General features: G+C 42.1%; 2 protein-coding genes across 6 annotated transcripts in view; both read left to right on the top strand.

Moving 5' to 3' along the window:
* Nucleotides 1-12,300, top strand: part of LOC141000849 (RNA-binding protein Raly-like) — a 28,412-nt gene extending 16,112 nt beyond the window's left edge. The window contains exons 4-8 of the mRNA XM_073471729.1: nt 5,164-5,339; nt 7,846-7,959; nt 9,882-10,027; nt 11,168-11,219; nt 11,831-12,300. Coding sequence (XP_073327830.1) covers nt 5,164-5,339; nt 7,846-7,959; nt 9,882-10,027; nt 11,168-11,206 — 475 coding nt within the window. The 3' untranslated portion in view covers nt 11,207-11,219; nt 11,831-12,300. The remainder of the gene's footprint in view (nt 1-5,163; nt 5,340-7,845; nt 7,960-9,881; nt 10,028-11,167; nt 11,220-11,830) is intronic.
* Nucleotides 12,301-15,020: 2,720 nt separating this feature from the next.
* LOC141001550 (5-hydroxyisourate hydrolase-like) lies at nt 15,021-19,033 on the top strand. Of its 5 annotated transcripts, none has more exons than XM_073472660.1 (4): nt 15,021-15,098; nt 16,193-16,329; nt 17,074-17,209; nt 18,259-19,033. In XM_073472660.1, exons 2-4 carry the CDS (start codon nt 16,196-16,198, stop codon nt 18,346-18,348), a joined length of 360 nt encoding a protein of 119 aa, XP_073328761.1. In that variant the 5' UTR covers nt 15,021-15,098; nt 16,193-16,195; the 3' UTR covers nt 18,349-19,033. The 5 variants fall into 5 exon arrangements, with proteins under 5 accessions (XP_073328761.1, XP_073328762.1, XP_073328760.1 ...); XM_073472661.1 differs by having other exon boundaries at nt 15,024-15,098; nt 16,190-16,329; XM_073472659.1 differs by having other exon boundaries at nt 15,029-15,098; nt 16,117-16,329.
* The last annotated feature ends 237 nt before the right edge of the window (nt 19,034-19,270 follow it).

Raw genomic sequence — 19,270 nt, 5'->3', positions numbered from 1 at the left:
AACTTTGACCCTCTTGCTCTTATATCCGTCACAGCCTTAGCACAAAATGTTGGAGTACAAAGGACGTCGTACTGACACTTTAATGTGTTTTCATCTGACAGTAAGCTGTCGTATGTTTCTGCTGTCTCGGCTTTGTTCATATTTGCGTGACGCCCCGTGACGTATGTGACGTATCTTACGCTGCGCAGAGGATTGTGGGTCAGAATAACCAGAAAAGCAGACCAAACTCACAGGCATAACCAACACAGCTTCCAGGATAATTGGTCTCCCCTCACCCATCCTCACAGAGCTGAACAACATGGCCATTAAACTCATTGCAACTTCAGCAACCACTTTACCCCGCTGCCTTCAGGGCGGAGGTACACAGCACTGAGGTGCAGAAGGGCTCGCTTCGGGAAAAGCCTGATCCCCTCAGTCATAACTGCCCTAAATAATAGTCCTCGCTGAACAGACCCGAGTGTGGGTCTGTACCTGCTGTTTGGTGCCGTGTGTTTTTCACGGTGTGTTGTATGTACAGTGAAGTCCAAGTTAAAAAGTGTTGCAAGTAGTAAAAAATGATCGTACTAAATGATAACTTTTGTGCAATTTTTATCTTGTGTGCATTAAGATTGACAACAAATCTTTGCGACCGTGAATGTTCAAGAATTTGATGCTCTGGAAGGAAACGTTTTCCAGGACTTTCACCTGTAACAGAGCATTTTCTCACTGTGGTATTACTGCTTTTTAGTAAGTAGAGGAGTCGAGTGAACATATTCGTGTTTCTGCACCAGAAACCTGGATTCTTTACGTGGTTCGCTCCAAAACACGCAACAAACAAAACAACCGGCGTACTAGTGCACGGCAGGGTAAACTCACTCAGCCACTCTGTTGACAGACGTCGATCACGGTCACTAAGTGTCTGTGGGATTAGAGGATGTCGAATTTTATTTTGTGCAAAACAGATGTAACAGAATACAGGATTTGACCCCTCCAGCCGGCACCAGAACAATATTTCATGCACGCCGCCTCCTCTGAAAAGCCTGCAGGAATGTGTGTGAGGGAAACTCCACAGCCGAGCAGCTCCGCTCTGTGTGAAGGATGTAAAGCCGTGGAGTCGGCCGTGTCAACATCGCCGTCCTGTAAATATTTATAGGTGTTTATCTGCCGGGGCTGCGGATTATCAGCTTAGCGCGGGTACAGTAGCCCACCTCGATCAACACACACTTATTCACACACTCGTCGGTGATCCTGATGTGTTGAGACTGCGGGGACAAACACAGTAGGAGGCCAGAATGTGTGTGTGCTGACGGTACCGCCTCACAAATCAGAAAAGTTGCTGATCGTATGTTAATCCTCTGCTGTGCTGCTGCAGTAAACTGTCTGTGTGACACTTACAGAGCTCCCAGAGTCAGACATAAGATATAAAAATAAAAAAATACTGAACTCTACGAGAAGGCGATAAAAATAAAGTCAGATCTTTCAGGTGCCTTCAGACCTGCAGGCTTTAAGTTTGTGACTAATGAGAGGAAGCTCCTGTTCTCTCAGAATGAGCAGCTTCTGTATTTTTAGCTTCCTTTTACCTTCAGCTGAACCTGAACACCTTTAAATTTTAATAACTTTCTTTTTTTGACAAGATTTTCGTGTTGATGTGTTTTTTTCTTGTGAAGCGATCCGGTCATGCTCAGTAGTAAATGGATGAGAACGAACTTTGGACTTCACTGTAACGCTGCCAGCTGAGCCAGCGACGCAGGCAGTCGGTCTCAGTGAGCGGTGCTGACGGGTCGGTCTGTACAGTGACGTCATAGTAAATAGTGCGCGACATTCGTGTTATTAACAATAATTAACAGCATTTTGAGAAGGCTTTGCACATCAGCAGACAGCAAACTGGAACAGCAACATATTTTAGGTCAAATCAGCCACATTAACTACAGTCAACAGCAACAAGGAGATGACGAGGGGAGAGGGAGAGGAAGTCCCCAGACTCCCTTAAGAAATCACTCAATTTTGTGAGTTGTTGAGTGAGGAGAGACTTTATAAACTTTGTGAAACGCTGTCAATGACACATTCTTAATTATTTGGGCCGTCTTGTAAATTCTGCATTGGTTATAGCCTCATTTTAGTTCCCATGTCCACGAACTGAGCTGTGAGTCATGAAACAAACCATTTGTTTTAGTGTAGATAACGGTGTGTGCTGATTAGAATGAACTGATTAGTTTGTTTCTGTAAAACTCAGATCCTTTACTTAAAAACATTAATACCATCCTGTGAAAAATCTCCACTACAAGTAAAGGTACTGCATTCAAACCTTAACTATAATAACTATACAGAAACAGCTAATGTTCTGTTTTAATAAAAGTTCCTTGTTGTATGTTAAAGTAACCAACTTACTTGTTTTACCCCAAACATGAGTCATTTAAAGGTGTGATTTGTAGAATATGGCCTTAATTCAAAGGTAGCCACCGTTAGCTAATTAGCTCATGGCTCAGTTGGAGCCAGCGGCGCCAGAGTTTGTCTGGACTGTAACCTCAGATCACAGGGGGAGTCACTGCAGGCGACAAGGCTCAGCTCAAGACAGACTGACATCGGTTTGACAACAGGGTATTTAACAGGCAGGTGACTGACAGCAGCAGTTTGACTCCGGGGATGACAGGACGTGGCAGGTGGGGACAGGAGAGAGTCGGACATCAGCAGCAGGTGAAAATGGATTTTAGAGGCAGAATATTCTCACGTCTCACTCTGTGGACTGAGGATTCATTTGGACCCAACGAGAGATGAATGTGGAGACAAACCAAGACTGATTTGTTGTAGTTTACTTTGAGTTTAAGTTAACGAGGTGATTAAGCTCATCTTAGTTTGGTCAGAGAGAGAAACTTGAACTCAGACGATGTACTGTCGAATTTTTCTGTTCAGTAAGGAAAATAGAAGTAAGAATATTTAATTTCATGACATGTTGGGGACATGCAGGGGCTATCAGACTATCAGGTATTAGGAGACAGGACGGGCCGGGGCTAGCTGGTTAGCATGCTAACTTCAGTAGACATCTCTGCAACACAGAACAGAGACACTGTTGTTTCTTCACACTGTTGATGTTAAATTTAATTATAAAATCCTGGCCATATTTTACAAAATGCTCCTCGTAATGTTATCGCTACGTGATTTTAATACACAGCGTTACGTAACTTAAAAAACTGTGAGATGCGATTGGTTCTTGTGTTTGTTTGTCCTCCTCCCTACGTGGACTTTGTCGGTATTTATACTACGACACGTGACTTCCTCCTTTGCTGCTGTGATCATTTCTACGGCCACTAGAGGTCACTGCCTGACAATAAACATAAGAAGCTGCTTGCAAAGACAAACTGTACGGCTGTTTTTCTGGTGAAGACGGGCTGGAGCTGTGGTGTAAAAGTATAAAGTTGCATAAATTGGATACTGAAGTAGAGTTAAAGTACATTGAATGTGTATGTAAGTGCTGTATTTGAGTAATCGTACTTGGTTACAGCTCTGCAGCCCATGTACTGAAGCTGAGCGCACGCGTTCTGAGTGTACAGAAATCCAGATTTGATCAAGCTCGTCAAAAAACTTCTTTCATAAACCGCAGCACGCGGAGGATTTCTGCAGACGAGCCTGCAGCCTTTCATTCCAGGTGAACCATGAAAATCCTCTGAACATTATTACATGTTCTTTGCGACACACGTGAAATCATTTTTCTTCAGGTCTTTCAAGTGCAAATGTGTTTTCCCCATGCCATTAAAGCAGCTTTTGAAATGAACTGAGTGGGTGCACGCAGGTGTGTGTTTATTCATGTTTATTTGTGTGTGTGTGTGTGTGTGAAGAGATGAAGTGGATTCATGTTCCCCATGCAGTCAATCCTCCTCCAGCTGTAGATGGCTGCTGTGATAGACAGCAGAGGTTGACAGGGAGAGGAAAGGCTGCTCGTCGTCCTCCCCATCGCCTCCTCTATCGCTCTCTGCATCAAATTGGAGCTGTCAGTCAGCTCTCACCCGCAGCACAACACACTCTATCAGACCGCAACAACCGCCGGAGAAAACACGACGAGCAGCGACGCCCGTTAGAGAAAAAAAGGAGAGAATGTGGGATCATTTGATGAAATGAAATCAGTTCTGATCTGTTGTTATAAGATAAATTGCTCCGTCCTTCATAAAGTTTTCAGCTCACCTCGAGCAGGGGAACAGCTGTGCTGTAGGTTTAAGACCAAATTCACTTTCAGTTGACTTTCAGCTGCAGCTACATCATAATGTTGGAGCTTTCATTCCCAATTAATCCCCTTATAGATCATTTTAATACTTTCAAAAGAATTAAGAGGTAGTTTTCTTTGGAGGTTAGCAGGTTAGTGGACGAAGCAGAGAGAACGTCCTTCATGCAGAGGAGCTGCGTTTCAACTCGCCTGTCGCCCTTTAAAGGACGAAGCTGCCACTGTTTTATATTTTATTATTATACTTGATATTCGATCCTGTTAAAAGACCAGAACCAACAATGTGTTCATCTCAGTGCTTTCTGACGTCCCCACTCTGTCTGTGGCAGCACGGTGAACTGAATATCTTTGTGTTTTGAACAAAAGAAAACAATCTGAATATGTGTTTGCTGCTGTAACATCCATCATCCCAGATCTGGTTTTTACTCAGCAGTGAAGCAAAACAAATACAGTAAACTTGCCCTTAATTAAAGATTATTTCAGTTTTCTTTAAATGTGCCACCACCAGTTGAATGTAAGTATTCTGGGAAATGTAACATATATAACAGATTACTTGTATTAATCACTTTTTTATTGGTAATTTGTGTGCAGATTGTAACATGACATGAATAATGAGACCCTCCTCGTCTCCCTCGGTCGTCTGTGGATGATTAGTTGAAGTGGTTTAAAGCTGCTGGACTGTTGGATTTCTTCGTGAAGGACTCGGGTCGGTCCAAAGGATGTGACTTTATGTACTGGTTTATTTTTTAAATGCTCATTTTTATATAAATTACCTCACAGAACAAACTGCTCTTCAGTTTGTTACGAACATAACGATTAAATCTGTTCATGACATAAATTACCCTCCACTTCATTACAGTAATAAAACAGTCAAGACACAAACGAGCAGCAGCACGCCGGAGCCTCGGGCAGTGGTGCATCATGGGACTGTTTAAAGCTTAAGTGTGTGTGTGTATGTGTGTGTTTTGCAGGGTGTTTGACTACCAGCGTGTCCCGTCCTCGGTCCCGGTGGATCCCAGTCCTATTAAACGGCCCCGCCAGTCATCATCCTCCTCCTCTTCCTCCTCCACAGCAGCTCTGAGGATGAAGAGCAGCCGAGCGACCGGCAGGAGCAACAACACGCACACCTCCTCGTCTGACAGTAAATGTAAGAGAGAGTTTGTGCTCACACACTCCACATGTTTGTGTTACCGACGTGTGGAGAGACACTGTGACACCTCAAAAATCAGGAGGATTGTGACACTAGCTGGTGTCTGGAGCTCCTCCCTCAGAAAAACTTGAGTTTCAGAGACTTTCTGCACTTTTATAGAAGTAAAGTATCAAAATCAGTTCACTACAGCAGCATTGTTATGTTGAATGCTCAACTCAGATGCAGAATAATTATACCAGGATTTCACACAAGCTAATATTAAGTTTCATGTATTCATTAATGTTTTACCACTGCCCACAGAGACTCTGCACTGCACTGCGTTTTGTTTGTCGGTCAGAAAAAATTGTACATTTTACACATTTTACTATCACGATGTAAAAATACTCCACCACAAGGAAGAGACCTGCATGACAAATCCTCCCTCTGCCTCTAGACGTTACTACTTAAGTAAAAGTACAGAAGTATCAACTGCAGCAACGCCGAAAGTGTTGAAAAACAGTGAGGAAATGCAGGAAATAAGCTGAAATTTTGATAAAACACCTGTTTTTGAGCCAGAAAGTCACATTTCCAAAATAAAACGTACTGTGAACCCTTTTGACGACATTCATTATCAAAAGTAATTTTCAGTTTATTATCATAAAGTCAGAATTAGTCGAAGCCTTCAGCTGTTTCTTGTTCTGTGATTATTAACCATTAAAATATTTTTGAACTCGTACGTATTGTATCTTCTAGTATGCAACACTTTATGTTGGGTGTTTCATCTACATTAAGCCAGCTTTCCAACGACCGTCTTGATTCAGATCATTGTTTAATTCGTTCGTTTGTGAGTATTTATGAGCGCTGCAGTTTTCATCTGTCTGCTGAGATCCACACGATCGTTGAATCAAATAAATGTATGATCACAGTTTACGACCGTAACGCCGCCGAGTGCAGAGGACAAAAAGAAACAGATAGATGTGTAAATGTTTTACTGAGAGTGTGTCAGAGCCGGCTCAGGCGGTTGTGTGGGTTTGAATATTTAAAAAGCTTTTAACCAGAGAGGGCAGAGACACCGACACCCTGTGATGGCAGAGGGTGATACACAGGGGTGTTTCCCGCCTCAACCTCCTCCAATTAAAGGCTTTTAAATCTTGAGCTCACACAGCAGCCTCGACCCGACTGTATTTATTTTATTTTATCTATTTATTCACATCTGTGGGCGTTATATTTTGCTTTTTGTAAATCTCTAAATCTGCAGCTGACATGAGCGCTCGGAGGATCTTTTCTAAACCCTGTTCGTGTTATTTGCCGCCTGTGTGATGGCTCGTCTTGGTGGTGGGGCCCCAGGGTGCTGGAGGAGAGACGGGTTGGGGGGGGGCACCAGATGGTCTCTTCATTAAAGGCTTCTGTACCGCAGGGCTCTCCTTCCTGCTATAACCCAGCCGAGCCTATCAGCACTCGCAATTAGACTGAGTTAATAGTGCATGGCAAATAAGAATTGTTTATACTAGTTTATTACAAGCCTTAATAGTTTTTACTTCGCCCCATCACAAGAAAATTAGATTGCCTTTGCAAGCTTCCGAGGTCGAAAAGCTTTCAGGAGTGAAGTAGTTTTCAGGGTCGTTTGGTGAGCTGTTGGCGGCGCCGGCGGTCCATTACAGAGCACAGCGAGGGCGAGGGCTCCTGCAGCGGAAGGAGGTGGGAGTGCAGCACGGAGAGTAATTGATGGTGCAGGACTACAGGCTTGATGACTGCAGGGGTCACTGGATGACACTTTGCATCTGCATGGAGCTGTAAAGCCAGACTCCGGTCCAAACTGATGTTCAAGTGTGCTTTGAGCCGACTTATGGAGGGAAAAATCCTCCGAAAACACATTAACATGTTGTTTTGGGGTTTATTCGTCCTGTTTCCAAACTGCGAAAATCCATTTCTTTATAGAGCCGACTGCGTGCGCTGCGTGATGTTGGAACAGGAAGTGGACGAACACAAACATGTGACACAAAGTGAGAAAAAGAGCGTCATCTAATCTCATCCAGTCGTCGTAGACTGAAGAATTAAAGGGGCATTTTGTAAGAAATGGCCAGAACGTTATTTTAAAATGTTCAAAAAATGAACACACATTATCAACAACAGCAAAGGAGGAAGTCAGGTGTCTCTTGTAGTTTCAGCTGGGAGATGTATGCAGCAGCGAGCAGCGACTAAATATCTATAACAGAAAAAGAGGTTGCTTCGCCTCACGTCTCCGATGTCTTGGCCACAAAGCTGCACCTGCACACACCGTGAAGGCCACAGCTGACGGCCAACTGGTGCGTCATTCTGCGCCTGCGTTAGAGGAACTTGTGTTCTGATGGACTCAACAGCCAGTCAGAGTGAATTCAGACTGAACTAAGGAGCCGAAACCAGGAAGCTCAGCTGTACGCAGTCAGGGGTGTCCACATACTTTTGACAACACTGTGCATCACTCACTCAACACTATTGTGTTCATATTGTCCCCGTCCACCTCTCTCTCCCCGTCTCTCTGCAGTGAAGATGGCGGAGCTACTCGCCATAAAGAGGGAGCTGACGGTGATCAAGGTTCAGATCGACGGTCTGTTGGACTGTGTGGACAAGATGGACAGACAGAGGAAGGACTGCTCAGGTAGAGACAGCTCCCGTCACCTCACAACTGTTTAACTGTCTTATAAAGTCTGAGAGACATTTTGACACAAATCTCAGGGTCGCAGAGACAAACAGTCAGCTTCAGGTCCGTGTGAACCTGAAGTCAGGTATCCAAAGTCGTGGAACAAAGACACGAGGGCTTGTTTTACTGAAGCGTGTGTTGAGAATGTATTTGTCTCATCATGTGCAACCTATCCTGAGCGCTTTGTACAGGAAAAGACATAACTGCAGTGGCAGCAGCGTGTTTTCTGAAATCCTGAAACAAACGTGTCCCGTGATGTATGAAGGAGAATCTGGATACAGCGTCAGAGGTGGAGCCCCGTCCGGTCCGGTCCTGTAAAGGTCGCTCTGCAGCGCGTGAAGCCAAAGAAGTTCAGCAAGATCAGGACACATTTCCACCAGCCTCGCCCGCTAACTTCCTGTTTAGCCCACCGCTAACTTCCTGTTTAGCCCACCGCTAACTTGAATGGGAATAAAATGATTTAATCATGTCCCTGCAAACAGGTAACCCTCAGGGAACGTTCCCTAAAGGTTCCCTTGAGGTTATTTTTTGTAACTTTTAAAGAACGTCCTAGGAACGTTCTTCCTCTGAGGGTATTTTGTGTAACCTTCAGCAAACCTTTAGAGAACGTTCCCTGACTGTTCTCTAAAGGATATTTTGTACAACCTTCGGAGAACCTTTAGAGAACCTTTAGAGAATGTTCCCTGAGGGTTTTCTAAAGGTTGTGTTTGTATAACCTTCAGAGAACCTTTAGGCAACGTTCCCTGAGGGTTCTCAGAAAGTTATTGCTGAAAAGCCTTTTGCAGAACCTTTATGAAACGTTCCTTAAAGGTTCTTTTGAGATTTTACAAAAATAACTTTCATTGCGTTGTTCGGCGAAACTTAACATTTAAAATATTAATGAGGTAATAACACAAACGTTTCCATCAGTGAATAAACGAGCTGTTCTCAGAGGAAAATAAGAACAGAGCACTGTTTGAAGCTAGAAAGGTGGCAGGGTCCGCCACATATAAACAAAGTAAAGCAGTATAAACTGTGTTTTTGTCCTTTAAGGTCAGTTTGTTTGTTCAGTTTATTCAGTCATGAAAACAAAGAGAGTCTGTTTATTTAGTTTGTTTGTTTCTCTGCTCATTAACAAAACTACAGACTGCTCCTTTAATGAATAGAAAAGTAGTTGCCAATTAATTTTCTCAGTCGTCACTGAGATCTCCAGATCATCCCACACACACCAGAGGACGATCAGTGTTAATCAACATGTAATCTGTCAGAGGGAGCCTCAGGTGGATGTAACCGACTCGTCCGCATCCCACTTTTATTAACGGGAACATTATCGGCCCCAAACATCAGTCTGATCCGGGTTCTGATCCGCCGAGAGGCGACCGAACCCCGAGCTGAAGTTTATTATTGCAAATGATCTGCGAGGGACCGGCGATGCAGAGAGAGTCGGTTTGTTTACCATCAGATGTGATCTGCTATCACGCCGCATCTGTGAGTAATGGTTCAATGACAAAACTGCCGCCAGCGGAGCGTGGATTATGACAGGGAGGTAAACAGCGATAAACACCAGCCTCATAACCTTTCATAAGCTCCCCTTCAGCGCTCAGCAGCTATCTCGTCGTCGACCAACTCCGTGTGTGTGCGTGTGTGTGTGTGTGTGTGTGTGTGTGTGTGTGTGTGTGTGTGTGTGTGTGTCTCCACCTTGTAAGAGGAATATTTCCCTGTGAGGATAAAAATATGAGGAAATTATCCAAAGTGACGTGTCGACAGTCTTCACTTCTGTAACTGAGTACAGTTACTCACCTGAGAGTAACAGCCACACGTTTCTAAAGTGTGTGTGTGTGTGTGTGTGTGTGTGTGTGTGTGTGTGTGTGTGTGTGTGTGTGTGTGTGTGTGTGTGTCAGAGTGTCCTCAGAGCAGGGAGCCCAGTGTGTCTCCTCACCGAGGTTCAGTCAGCAGTCTGGAGAGAGAAAGTCCAGAACCAGGAGAGGCCAGCGAGGACGAGCCGCTGCACTACCAGCACTACTACCCCCACAGCTACCCCCACAGGGTAAATATATACCACTACTGCCCCACAGGGTAAATATATACCACTACTACCCCCACAGCTACCCCCAGAGGGTAAATATATACAGCAGCCACCCCCATGGGTAAATATCTACCACTACTACTCTTTAAACTACCCACACAGACTTCCTTATAATTACCCCAACAACACCAACACCTCCTCCTCACAAGGTAAATGAGCACCTCAACAACTGCCCCTATACTCAGCCCCACTACAGAAGGTGGTGTCATACTGCCCTCTGGTGGATGATCTGTTACTAACAGCAGCTCCTGCCTCGTCGGGAGGCTGAGACACACTCGGCTGTGAGTCTGTGAGCCGGTTCATAAAATCATCATAATTTTCTGTCGATCCAGCGAGGCAGAACAAAAAGACCGGACCCGATGGACCGACTGTTTGTTTGTGTTCCTGGCAGTTCAGGATCAGAAATAACTGGACAAAAGAAGGACAAATAAATCTTATTATAGTTTATGTTGACCTGCCTCAGTCCGTCCCTTCATCTGTCTCCACAGCGTCCTCCGTCCTGAACGTCTCAGACTCCTGATTTAACCTGAAGCAGTAGAAGTGCCTCATCGCCCCACAGTGCAGTTCGGCCCAAAGACAGTTTACATAATCTGTGGTGGACGGTGTGTTTTCTGTCCCCTCGCAGGTCGTTTTTATCCAGCACCTCACCAGTGCTGAAGCAGATCAGTGTTTCTGTTTCTTTACAGGGAAACATGGTGATACAGAGTCAGCCTGCAGGCGTCCTACCTGCCCGACAGAGCGAGGCTGCCTCATTAATCTGAGAGCAGACCGGCCCGTAATCTGCTGCATTGTTCCTCTGACAGGAAGTGTGTGTGTGTGTGTGTGTGTGTGTGTGTGTGTGTGTGAATAAGACACAGCGTGTTAGTAATTACCATCTGATTGTGTGTGATGTGATGTAAGAACAGGATTTTTTGGGAGGGAATTGAAAGTTTACTGTATGTGTGTGTGCAGCAGTGTAGTGAAGACGAGGCTGCAGTGATGATGATGATGATGATGATGATGATGATGATGATGATGACGACGTGAGGCTGGTAACGAGGACTAACTGCAGCGTGTTTTCACCCACCGTCTCGTTAAGATCCTCTTCCTCTGTGTTTGCAGATAAAGCAGCATCAGTCTGACCTGGAGGACGATCTGTGATGCTGCAGCTCAGGTACGAACCGTCTGTCAACAGAATGAAAGTTATTTGTGTAAAATCTCAGAAGAACCTTAAAGGAACGTTTCATAAAGGTTCTGCAAAGGTTTTTCAGCAATAACTTTCTGAGAACCTTCAGGGAACGTTGCCTAAAGGTTCTCTGAAGGTTGCACAAAATATCCTTTAGAGAGCCCTCAGGGAACGAAGAAGACATGAGCATTTACAGCACAACAACAATAACTTTAAGATAAAACACGACAAACTGTTTATCGAACCCTCTGCGGTGAGTTTAAAGTTGGTCTTCACAGAGCTGTGAAATGAACTGAATCAAATCGCTGCTGGAGGTAAAAGCTGATGGTATACTTTGGAAAACAGTCGCAGTCAGTAATGTAAAGTACTTTACACAATCTGAAGTTAATTAAATCAGAGGGCTAAAATGAACACAGAGCTGCTAAAACTTTCTTTCATTACCGCCTAATAGAAAATAAAGGTTTTGGTTGGTGGGATTGATTCTTTGATTTTTAACCATGAACCCAGACGACCCTGGTTGGATTTTTTTTTAAATGCATATATTGTGGTTCTTAGTCGCTGTTTGTATCCATAGAAATCTTTTCCTGTCGTCTTTTCAGATTCTCCCAGAAACAAAAGCTCGGATCAGTAGCAGCTGGGATGGAAAAGATGCTTCAAGGAGACGCTGACAACGTGAACATCCAGTGGACCGACTCTGTCTGTTATCTTTACATCACCGTCAGTCTGAATTTTTATCTCCAGTTCTGCTTTCCAGTCTCACGGCGACAAACAAAACCCCCAAGTAAGCTGGTAATTTGGTAAATTCACACTCTCGTGTGCTGTGCAGCTTAGTCAGCACCGTGCTGGTAGTTTCTTTTTTATAGTTTTTAGATGATTTCATTAATTTCAGGCAGCCATTGATTTCACATACAGTAATTTCAGAGCCTTATATAAATGAACTGGCAGGTACTTGAGACGACTGATCGATCACAGTGAGCTTTAGTTTGGTCTCCCTTTAGCATTGTCATCAAAAATAGTTAAACTTCATGAGCTCGTATTATATTATATTATATTATATTATATTATATTATATTATGTTATATTATATTATATTATGTTATATTATATTATATTATATTATATTATATTATATTATATAGATTAAAAAAACATCTTCTCTAGTAAAAGACATGATTCTGGCATTTATCATTCTAACCTTCCCATGTCTCTGATTAATGTTAATAAAGTCCGTGTGCAGCAGCTGGCAGCGCCTCATCACACAGTTTGTCTTCATCAGGTGTTTGTCATTATGTGTAACCAGATGTGTGTGGGACCATATCCTGGTTCTGTGTTAAAGCTTCAGTGAGCACAGTTTTATGGCTGTCTGGGTGAATTACAGTTTAATGCACTCAGGAAATCAGTCATAAAGTCATAAATAGACAATTTCCCCAAAATGGGCATTAACTGAATAAAAACGACATGTAGAAGATATAAATGGAGGAGATAACATTTTTCCATCAGTGGATCAATGTAGCAGGTAAAAGAGGTTAGTTTAGCTTAGCTTCAGTTGGTCAAACAGTGTGCTACATGTGAGCTAATGCAACAGTTTAGCAGCAGATAGCTGACTGATTAGTTTGGCATATAAAACAAATGAGTTCAGGTTAACTAACAGTTCAGTTGCTAAACATTTTGTGAAGCTAACAGAACAGCTTACCAGCATAAACAGTTGGTTAAGGCTAGCTAGCAGATAAAAAAAGTTTAGCTCACAGATCTATAGCTAAAACAGTTTGCTACATGTATTTACGAAATAGTTTACCAGCATAAACAGCTGGTTATGGTTAGCTAGCAGATCAGTTTGACAGAGTAAATGTTTAGTTCAGGTATAAATGAGTTTGGCACACGGCGGCCATTTTCCTCAGATGTCACTCTCAGGCTGGGAAGCTTGAATGCTGAGATAATGTTAAGTTTGCATCTTCCAGGCTGCAAGTCGGACAAATTGTTTTCATTTCACCACTTCCCCACTGATCAGCAGCTGAAAAGATGATGGATACTTAAATTTGAGGGGAAATCAGGCCATATTTCAAGGTAAAGCAACATATTTGATAACCTTTACGTTAGCATTTAACCAATTGGTTACCAAACAGTAATGTTATCTAGGAAGTGGCTGAATGCTAACACATTTGCAACATTTGAGCTTCCCACCCTGAGCATAATGTCTGTAATCAAGATGACCAAACTCCTTTTCTAGTCACATTGGTGTAAACTGGAGGCTTTTCAGAAGGTTGCAGAGCGGCACACTGCAAGTAGTTGCAAGTCTCAACTCGTCCCGTCACGTATGTTTGGTCTTTAGTCTTCATTCAGTCAGTGACGTCTGCTCCCAGGAGAGCGGTCTGATTTAAAGAGGTCTCACTAGATGAAGATGGTATGAGGCACATGTAAAGCAGCAAATGGACCATTTTCCAGGCAGATAACCTGAACCTTTGATTCCTGGGAGGAGTGAAAACATTGTGTTCATTTTGTTGATTATACTTTTTGTTTCTCACTTCATGGTTTTTGTCAAAATGGCACTGAAAGGATGCTGTTTTCATTTATTTCTGTATGTCGACCCGAACATGTTTCTGTCGGTCCGTCCATCAACACTTGGATGTTGCGTGTCATCTAACTGGCCAGACTGCCATGAAATCTGGTTTGAATGTCGATGCCCCCGTACGAATGTTTAACTACACCGAGATCTTTGTACGGTGTTGTTGTTTTCCAATGAAGGTAGCTAGCAGCTCTGAACGTTGACAACACTGTAACCACAATAGTCTAAATGTCATACTACTTCCTGTTTTGAGTCAACATCATATTTTCTTGAATTTTATGACATCATGTTTGTTTCACCCCGTTTTTGGGTGACTGTTTTCTACTGGGAGCGAAGCCGCCGACCTGTTGTCGAGTCAAACACGTGAAAACGCTTCCTCCACCACGTTTAACCAGCCGGATGAAGCAGACGACTGTGACTGACTGTAAATACTGTTTGTTTCAGGCTTTCATGTAAATTACTTGGTTGGTTGATTTTAAAAAAAATGACACTTGAAAGTATTTGTGTTTCCAGTAGTGACTCTTTATATTTAAACATTATTTCAAACTTTTAAAAAAATGATACTGAAATGTTTTAATCCTGTGAGTTTTAGAAACATGACGACACTTCGTTTGGCTTCGCTGTCGTTTCTGCTGTCGGTGCTTTTGTGTTTGTCCTCAGTGCTAAATGTAATCTATTACATTGTGAGTGTATTAAAGGTATTTTTCATAAAATAGACGTGTTGTTCCAGCTTTGTGTCTAATAATAATATGATTCTTCATTCATGTGTCGTAGTTTACAGCTCTTTCTCTTTGTCAGAGGTCAACAATCACAACACAACAGAAGTAATTACAGTAAAGTTAATCGTTCTGCAATTTTTTATTTAAACTAGTGATTCAATTCCCAAAGTCCAAAATGGCAAATAGCTAGTGTTAACAGGTGAATGGATGCCAAGGTGTAGATTACTCATCTCTAATTAATCACTCGTGTACTACCATGAAACTTAGACGGCAATAAAAATCAAATGATGACACGATAATTAAAGAATAACTTTCCATCCAGGCTTCATGTGTCAGTTTATTGTCAGTGTTTTAATTGGATCAGTTGAACCTTATCTTGTCCAAACACTGGGCCACATGTTGTTGACTCTGCTGGATTTAATGATTCCTTTGAGCCAGGACAACCTTCGACACCAGGTCATGTTTGCAGTGCATGCTGGGTAAGTGGCTGTGAGCAGTGGGCGTGTGCGGTGACAGTACAACTGGTTGGATGAGTTTTGGTAACTGAATGAACTCGCTGCAGCAGAGAGACACATTCACACAGAGGTAAGATACCGACACACACAGCTGCTTCACACTTCGATCTGATTTACAGTGTCAGGCCTGCACACGGCCGCACGTCCTGTCCGGACTCAGGAGGTGGATTCAAAACATTTCACACGAGTGTTTTCAGGCTCATAATGTTTCTTTTCCCACTTTCTGTGCTCTTTACTTCTGAATGAGCTTGTTGCTGATCAGTCGTCACAGTTTCAGAACAGCTCTGAGTTTCTTGATGTGCAGAAAACATTGTTAGATTTTGACTTTTGTTAACTCTTTCAATACAAAGTAACTGTGCTGACAGAGAGAGTCAAGGGTCAAATGGCAGAAAGTCCAACTGAGAGGCAGATAGCTTCAATCTGCTGGTCCACTATTGATTTATTTGAATTCTCGAAACAGATAAGCTTCCTGTGACATGACTCAAATCATCCAAAATAATTTGACTTTGATTTAAAGAGTAATTTGGATCATTTTCTCTGACGTTGGGTAAATGTTGATGCCGTTTTCTGATCTGTGTCTCTTGCATCTTGTTTGTAGTTGTATTTCCTCACAGACTGTATGTTCATAGTGTGAACCACAGATCATCTGGTGTCCACTGACTGAGACGCTGCAGGGACTTTTATTACGGGGTTATAGGAGTAGATTAAAGGTCCGGTGTGAAGGATTAGAGAGGATCTATAGGCAGAAATATGATATTTGTGTATAATCACCTGAAACTAAGACTCAAGACCTCTCTGTCTCCAGATGGAGCCGGTCCAGCATGTTTCTACAGTAGCCCTGAACAGACAAACCAATCACTGGCTCTGTGTGGTGGCTTGTTTTAGTGGCCACTACAGGGGAGGGTGAAACGAGGGGTATGTTGTTGTTGCAGTCTGCAGTGTCACCGCTAGATGGCACTAAACCTGAAAACTGGACCCTTAACTGCTTTGTTTGCCACATGTACACTCGCCGTATTACAGGGTATCATTACGTTATGTCTTATAAAAAAAGCCGGACCCCTCCACCATCGTTTATTGTTCCATGATAGGATGAAGCCCACTGAGACTGTAGATGTAACTGAGGGTCCTACAGGTAAAGCTGACCGGTCCACACCTGTCCAGCAGATCATGGCGGCAGCAGAGTCCAGCCCTCTGACCACTCACGTGCTGAACACCGGCGACGGCGTCCCAGCAGCCAGGATGGCCCTGAGCCTGCACCGCCTGGACTCCAAGATGATGATCTGGAACATGATGAGTGTCGGGTAAAATACATGACTGACCCTTCCTTTCTTTCTTTCTTTCTTTCTTTTTTCTTTCTTTCTTTCTTTCTTTCTTTCTTTCTTTCTTTCTTTCTTTCTTTCTGTTCGGTGACTGGCCCATTGTCTTTACTGCAGTTGGAGCTTTTTCTTGTCATTACAGAAACAAGACCAGGAGTCGACCATGTTGTTTAACATTTGCACGATAAAAATGACTTTGACACCAAATTTTGCCTGAAAACATTCGAGCCTGATTGATATTTGATGCTGATGCTGATATTAAGGGGCAAAAAAAAAATTCAATATCAATACATCAGCTGATAAAGAGATATCTTTTACAATGATCCCTCAAATGTGGTCATTAAAGACTAAAGTATTTTACAGTTTAACAGTAAACTTTACTGTCTAAAATGACATCAGTGCGCTGAAGGAGTAAACTGAGAATTTAGTGATTCATCCAGAGCATCAGTTCTGTATTATAATCCATATGATATCATAATCGACACGTGATGAGCATAAAGTCACTGAATATGTTATTCAACGTGCCCCGATTCTGCATTATTACCTCTAACCTTAGAGGCTCATATGTGAGGAGAGCACCCTGAGTTTGAAAATTAAAAATGTGTGATCATCGTGCACGATAATGTTTCCTTTGTCAGAAACCATGAAGATGAAAAACCTGAAGAGAGGCAGAGGCCTTCTGATCTTTAATGAAACTTTAAAAATTGAGCAGCTTTATGATTTTTTTAGGACGACAAATGAAGACGGCCGCTGCCCAGGACTCATCAGCCGACAAGCCTTCACCCCCGGCATGTACAAGCTGCGCTTTGAGACGGGTTCATACTGGGAGACTCTGGGTCAGACCTCCTTTTACCCGTATGTAGAGGTGAGCTCAGTGTTCAAGATGCTGTGTGGATCTGTATCAGGACGTCTCTGACAAACACAACATGTTTTAAATAACTCAACTGGTGTCCCTTATATTTCAACATGTGGTAATAGGTTGTCAAACAAAAACTTCTGGTTTATCTTTTAAATAAAACACCAGCAATATAAAGATGTTTTTATTCAGGGTTTTAGGATCAAATATATTTATAGTTATATATTGTTGTTGTTATTTCTATAGTTAAAAATTGTTGCAAACAAATCCTATAAAAACAGTACTCACTGAAGATGTAAATCATTTCAAGTTTCCTTTAAAGCTCCAATAATGTAAGAAAGCAGAAGGGCTGTAGTTGTCAGTTCAGGTCAGCAGCCGTCCTGCAGGCTGAAAGCACCAGTGTGACCACAAGGTGTCGCCAAACAGACCATCTGCTGCACGAACACTAACATCAGCTAAACAGTCAGTGCTGGAAAAAGTGTTCAGATGTTTATTTACTACAGTGCAAAAATACTCAGATTGTTCTTCAGCAAAAGCATGAAAGCAAAATATACTTAAAGTACCAAAAGTTAATATAAACTCATCACACTGATCTATTTCAGAATCACATATATTATATTACAGATTATGATTATTGATGCTTGAACCTCTGCATCACTTTAACGTCGCAAATGGTAAAGATGTTGCTGATACTTCTTCAAATACTGTCGAGTATTAACCAATAATAATATATTGTAATGTGGTAGGTGATTAAACAATATATTAATATTATAAAGTAAATGTATACTTAGTTACTTTGCACCAATGACAAGACATTTTAATATGTCAGTATCATCACATCCTCAGGATGTTGTTGGTTTATCACCAGGCTGCATAGAAAGTCTGCAGGTTTTCATTTACAACCAAACCTGAAGACAACAAATCATCAATCACACGAACCAAAGTTTTAATAATTTTATTTGTAATAAACGTCACCATGTTTCTGTGTGTGTGTGTGTGTGTGTGTGTGTGTGTGTGTGTGTGTGTGTGTGTGTGTGTGTGTGTGTGAATGTTTCCAGGTTGTGTTTACCATCAGCGATCCTGATCAGAGGTTCCACGTCCCTCTGCTGATGAGCCGGTTCTCCTACAGCACCTACAGAGGAAGCTGAGCGACGACCAGCTGCAGCAGCAGGATGGACAGAGAGGCGGTTCTGAGCAGATTTCATGACTTGGACTCAGCTTGTCTTTGGCCAAGTTGCATCAGTTGTATTTTTATAAATATATATGTATATAAAACATTTGGTGTGCCATTATAATTATCATCATTGTTAATATAACATATAAAAAACATCACAGCAGGCGTCACTTTGGTCCATGAAAGACCAAGTGAAAAAGTTACTCAGATATATATTTAACATTTTTGTTTCTTTAAATGATGTTCATGTTATTTCTTATTTCCTCTGATTGATCTGCTTCTCACAGAGACCCATATCTGTCATCGCTGTGAAGATTATGAAGCGACTAAAAATGTAATGCTGCTAAGAAATTATTTTAATATAATAATAATAAAATAATAATTGATTTATCATTTAAGACATTTTTCAAGCAGAAATGTGAAACATTAGCTGGTTTCAGCTTCTTCACTGAGAGGATTTTCTACTTTTCTTTGTCTTGTACAGGCTAGAAAATGTAAAATCTATTGAGTGAAGCTGCTTGAAGTCGCTACAGTCTCTGAGAAATTGTGATTGATGTTTTTTCACTGCTTTTTGAGATGTAATAGATTTATATGATTATGTGATTAATTGCGAAAGTAATCAGCAGATGACTCAACAATAAACATATTTGTTATTTGCAGGCTTCACTGAAACAAAACATACTTTTAAAGCAGAAACAACTTTAATGTGATGCGACTGTCTTCTGACCTTTTACTTTTTTATTCTTTATATTCATCTTACAGGTCTTGTATTTACTGTTATTTCTTCTCACAAACTATTTCATGAGTATCCAGTGTTTTATAATCTGTTTCTGTTGTCACACCGTGTTTTCTCACCTGTATGTTGCTGTAAGTGTCGGTGAAACGCAGAGTCACCG

This window comes from Pagrus major, chromosome 8 (genome assembly GCF_040436345.1).
Source record: "Pagrus major chromosome 8, Pma_NU_1.0".
Taxonomy (NCBI): domain Eukaryota; kingdom Metazoa; phylum Chordata; class Actinopteri; order Spariformes; family Sparidae; genus Pagrus; species Pagrus major.
The sequence above is the reverse complement of the archived record's forward strand: the minus strand, read 5'-3'. Positions and strand labels throughout refer to the sequence as shown.

Excerpts from the sequence above, each read along its gene's own strand:
- LOC141001550 (XM_073472658.1), top strand. The coding sequence starts at position 15,980 with ATGGCACTAAACCTGAAAACTGGACCCTTAACTGCTTTGTTTGCCACA. Across the intron at positions 16,330-17,073 it reads TGGAACATGATGAGTGTCGG|GACGACAAATGAAGACGGCC; the intron begins GTAAAATACATG and ends TGATTTTTTTAG. Across the intron at positions 17,210-18,258 it reads CCTTTTACCCGTATGTAGAG|GTTGTGTTTACCATCAGCGA; the intron begins GTGAGCTCAGTG and ends GAATGTTTCCAG.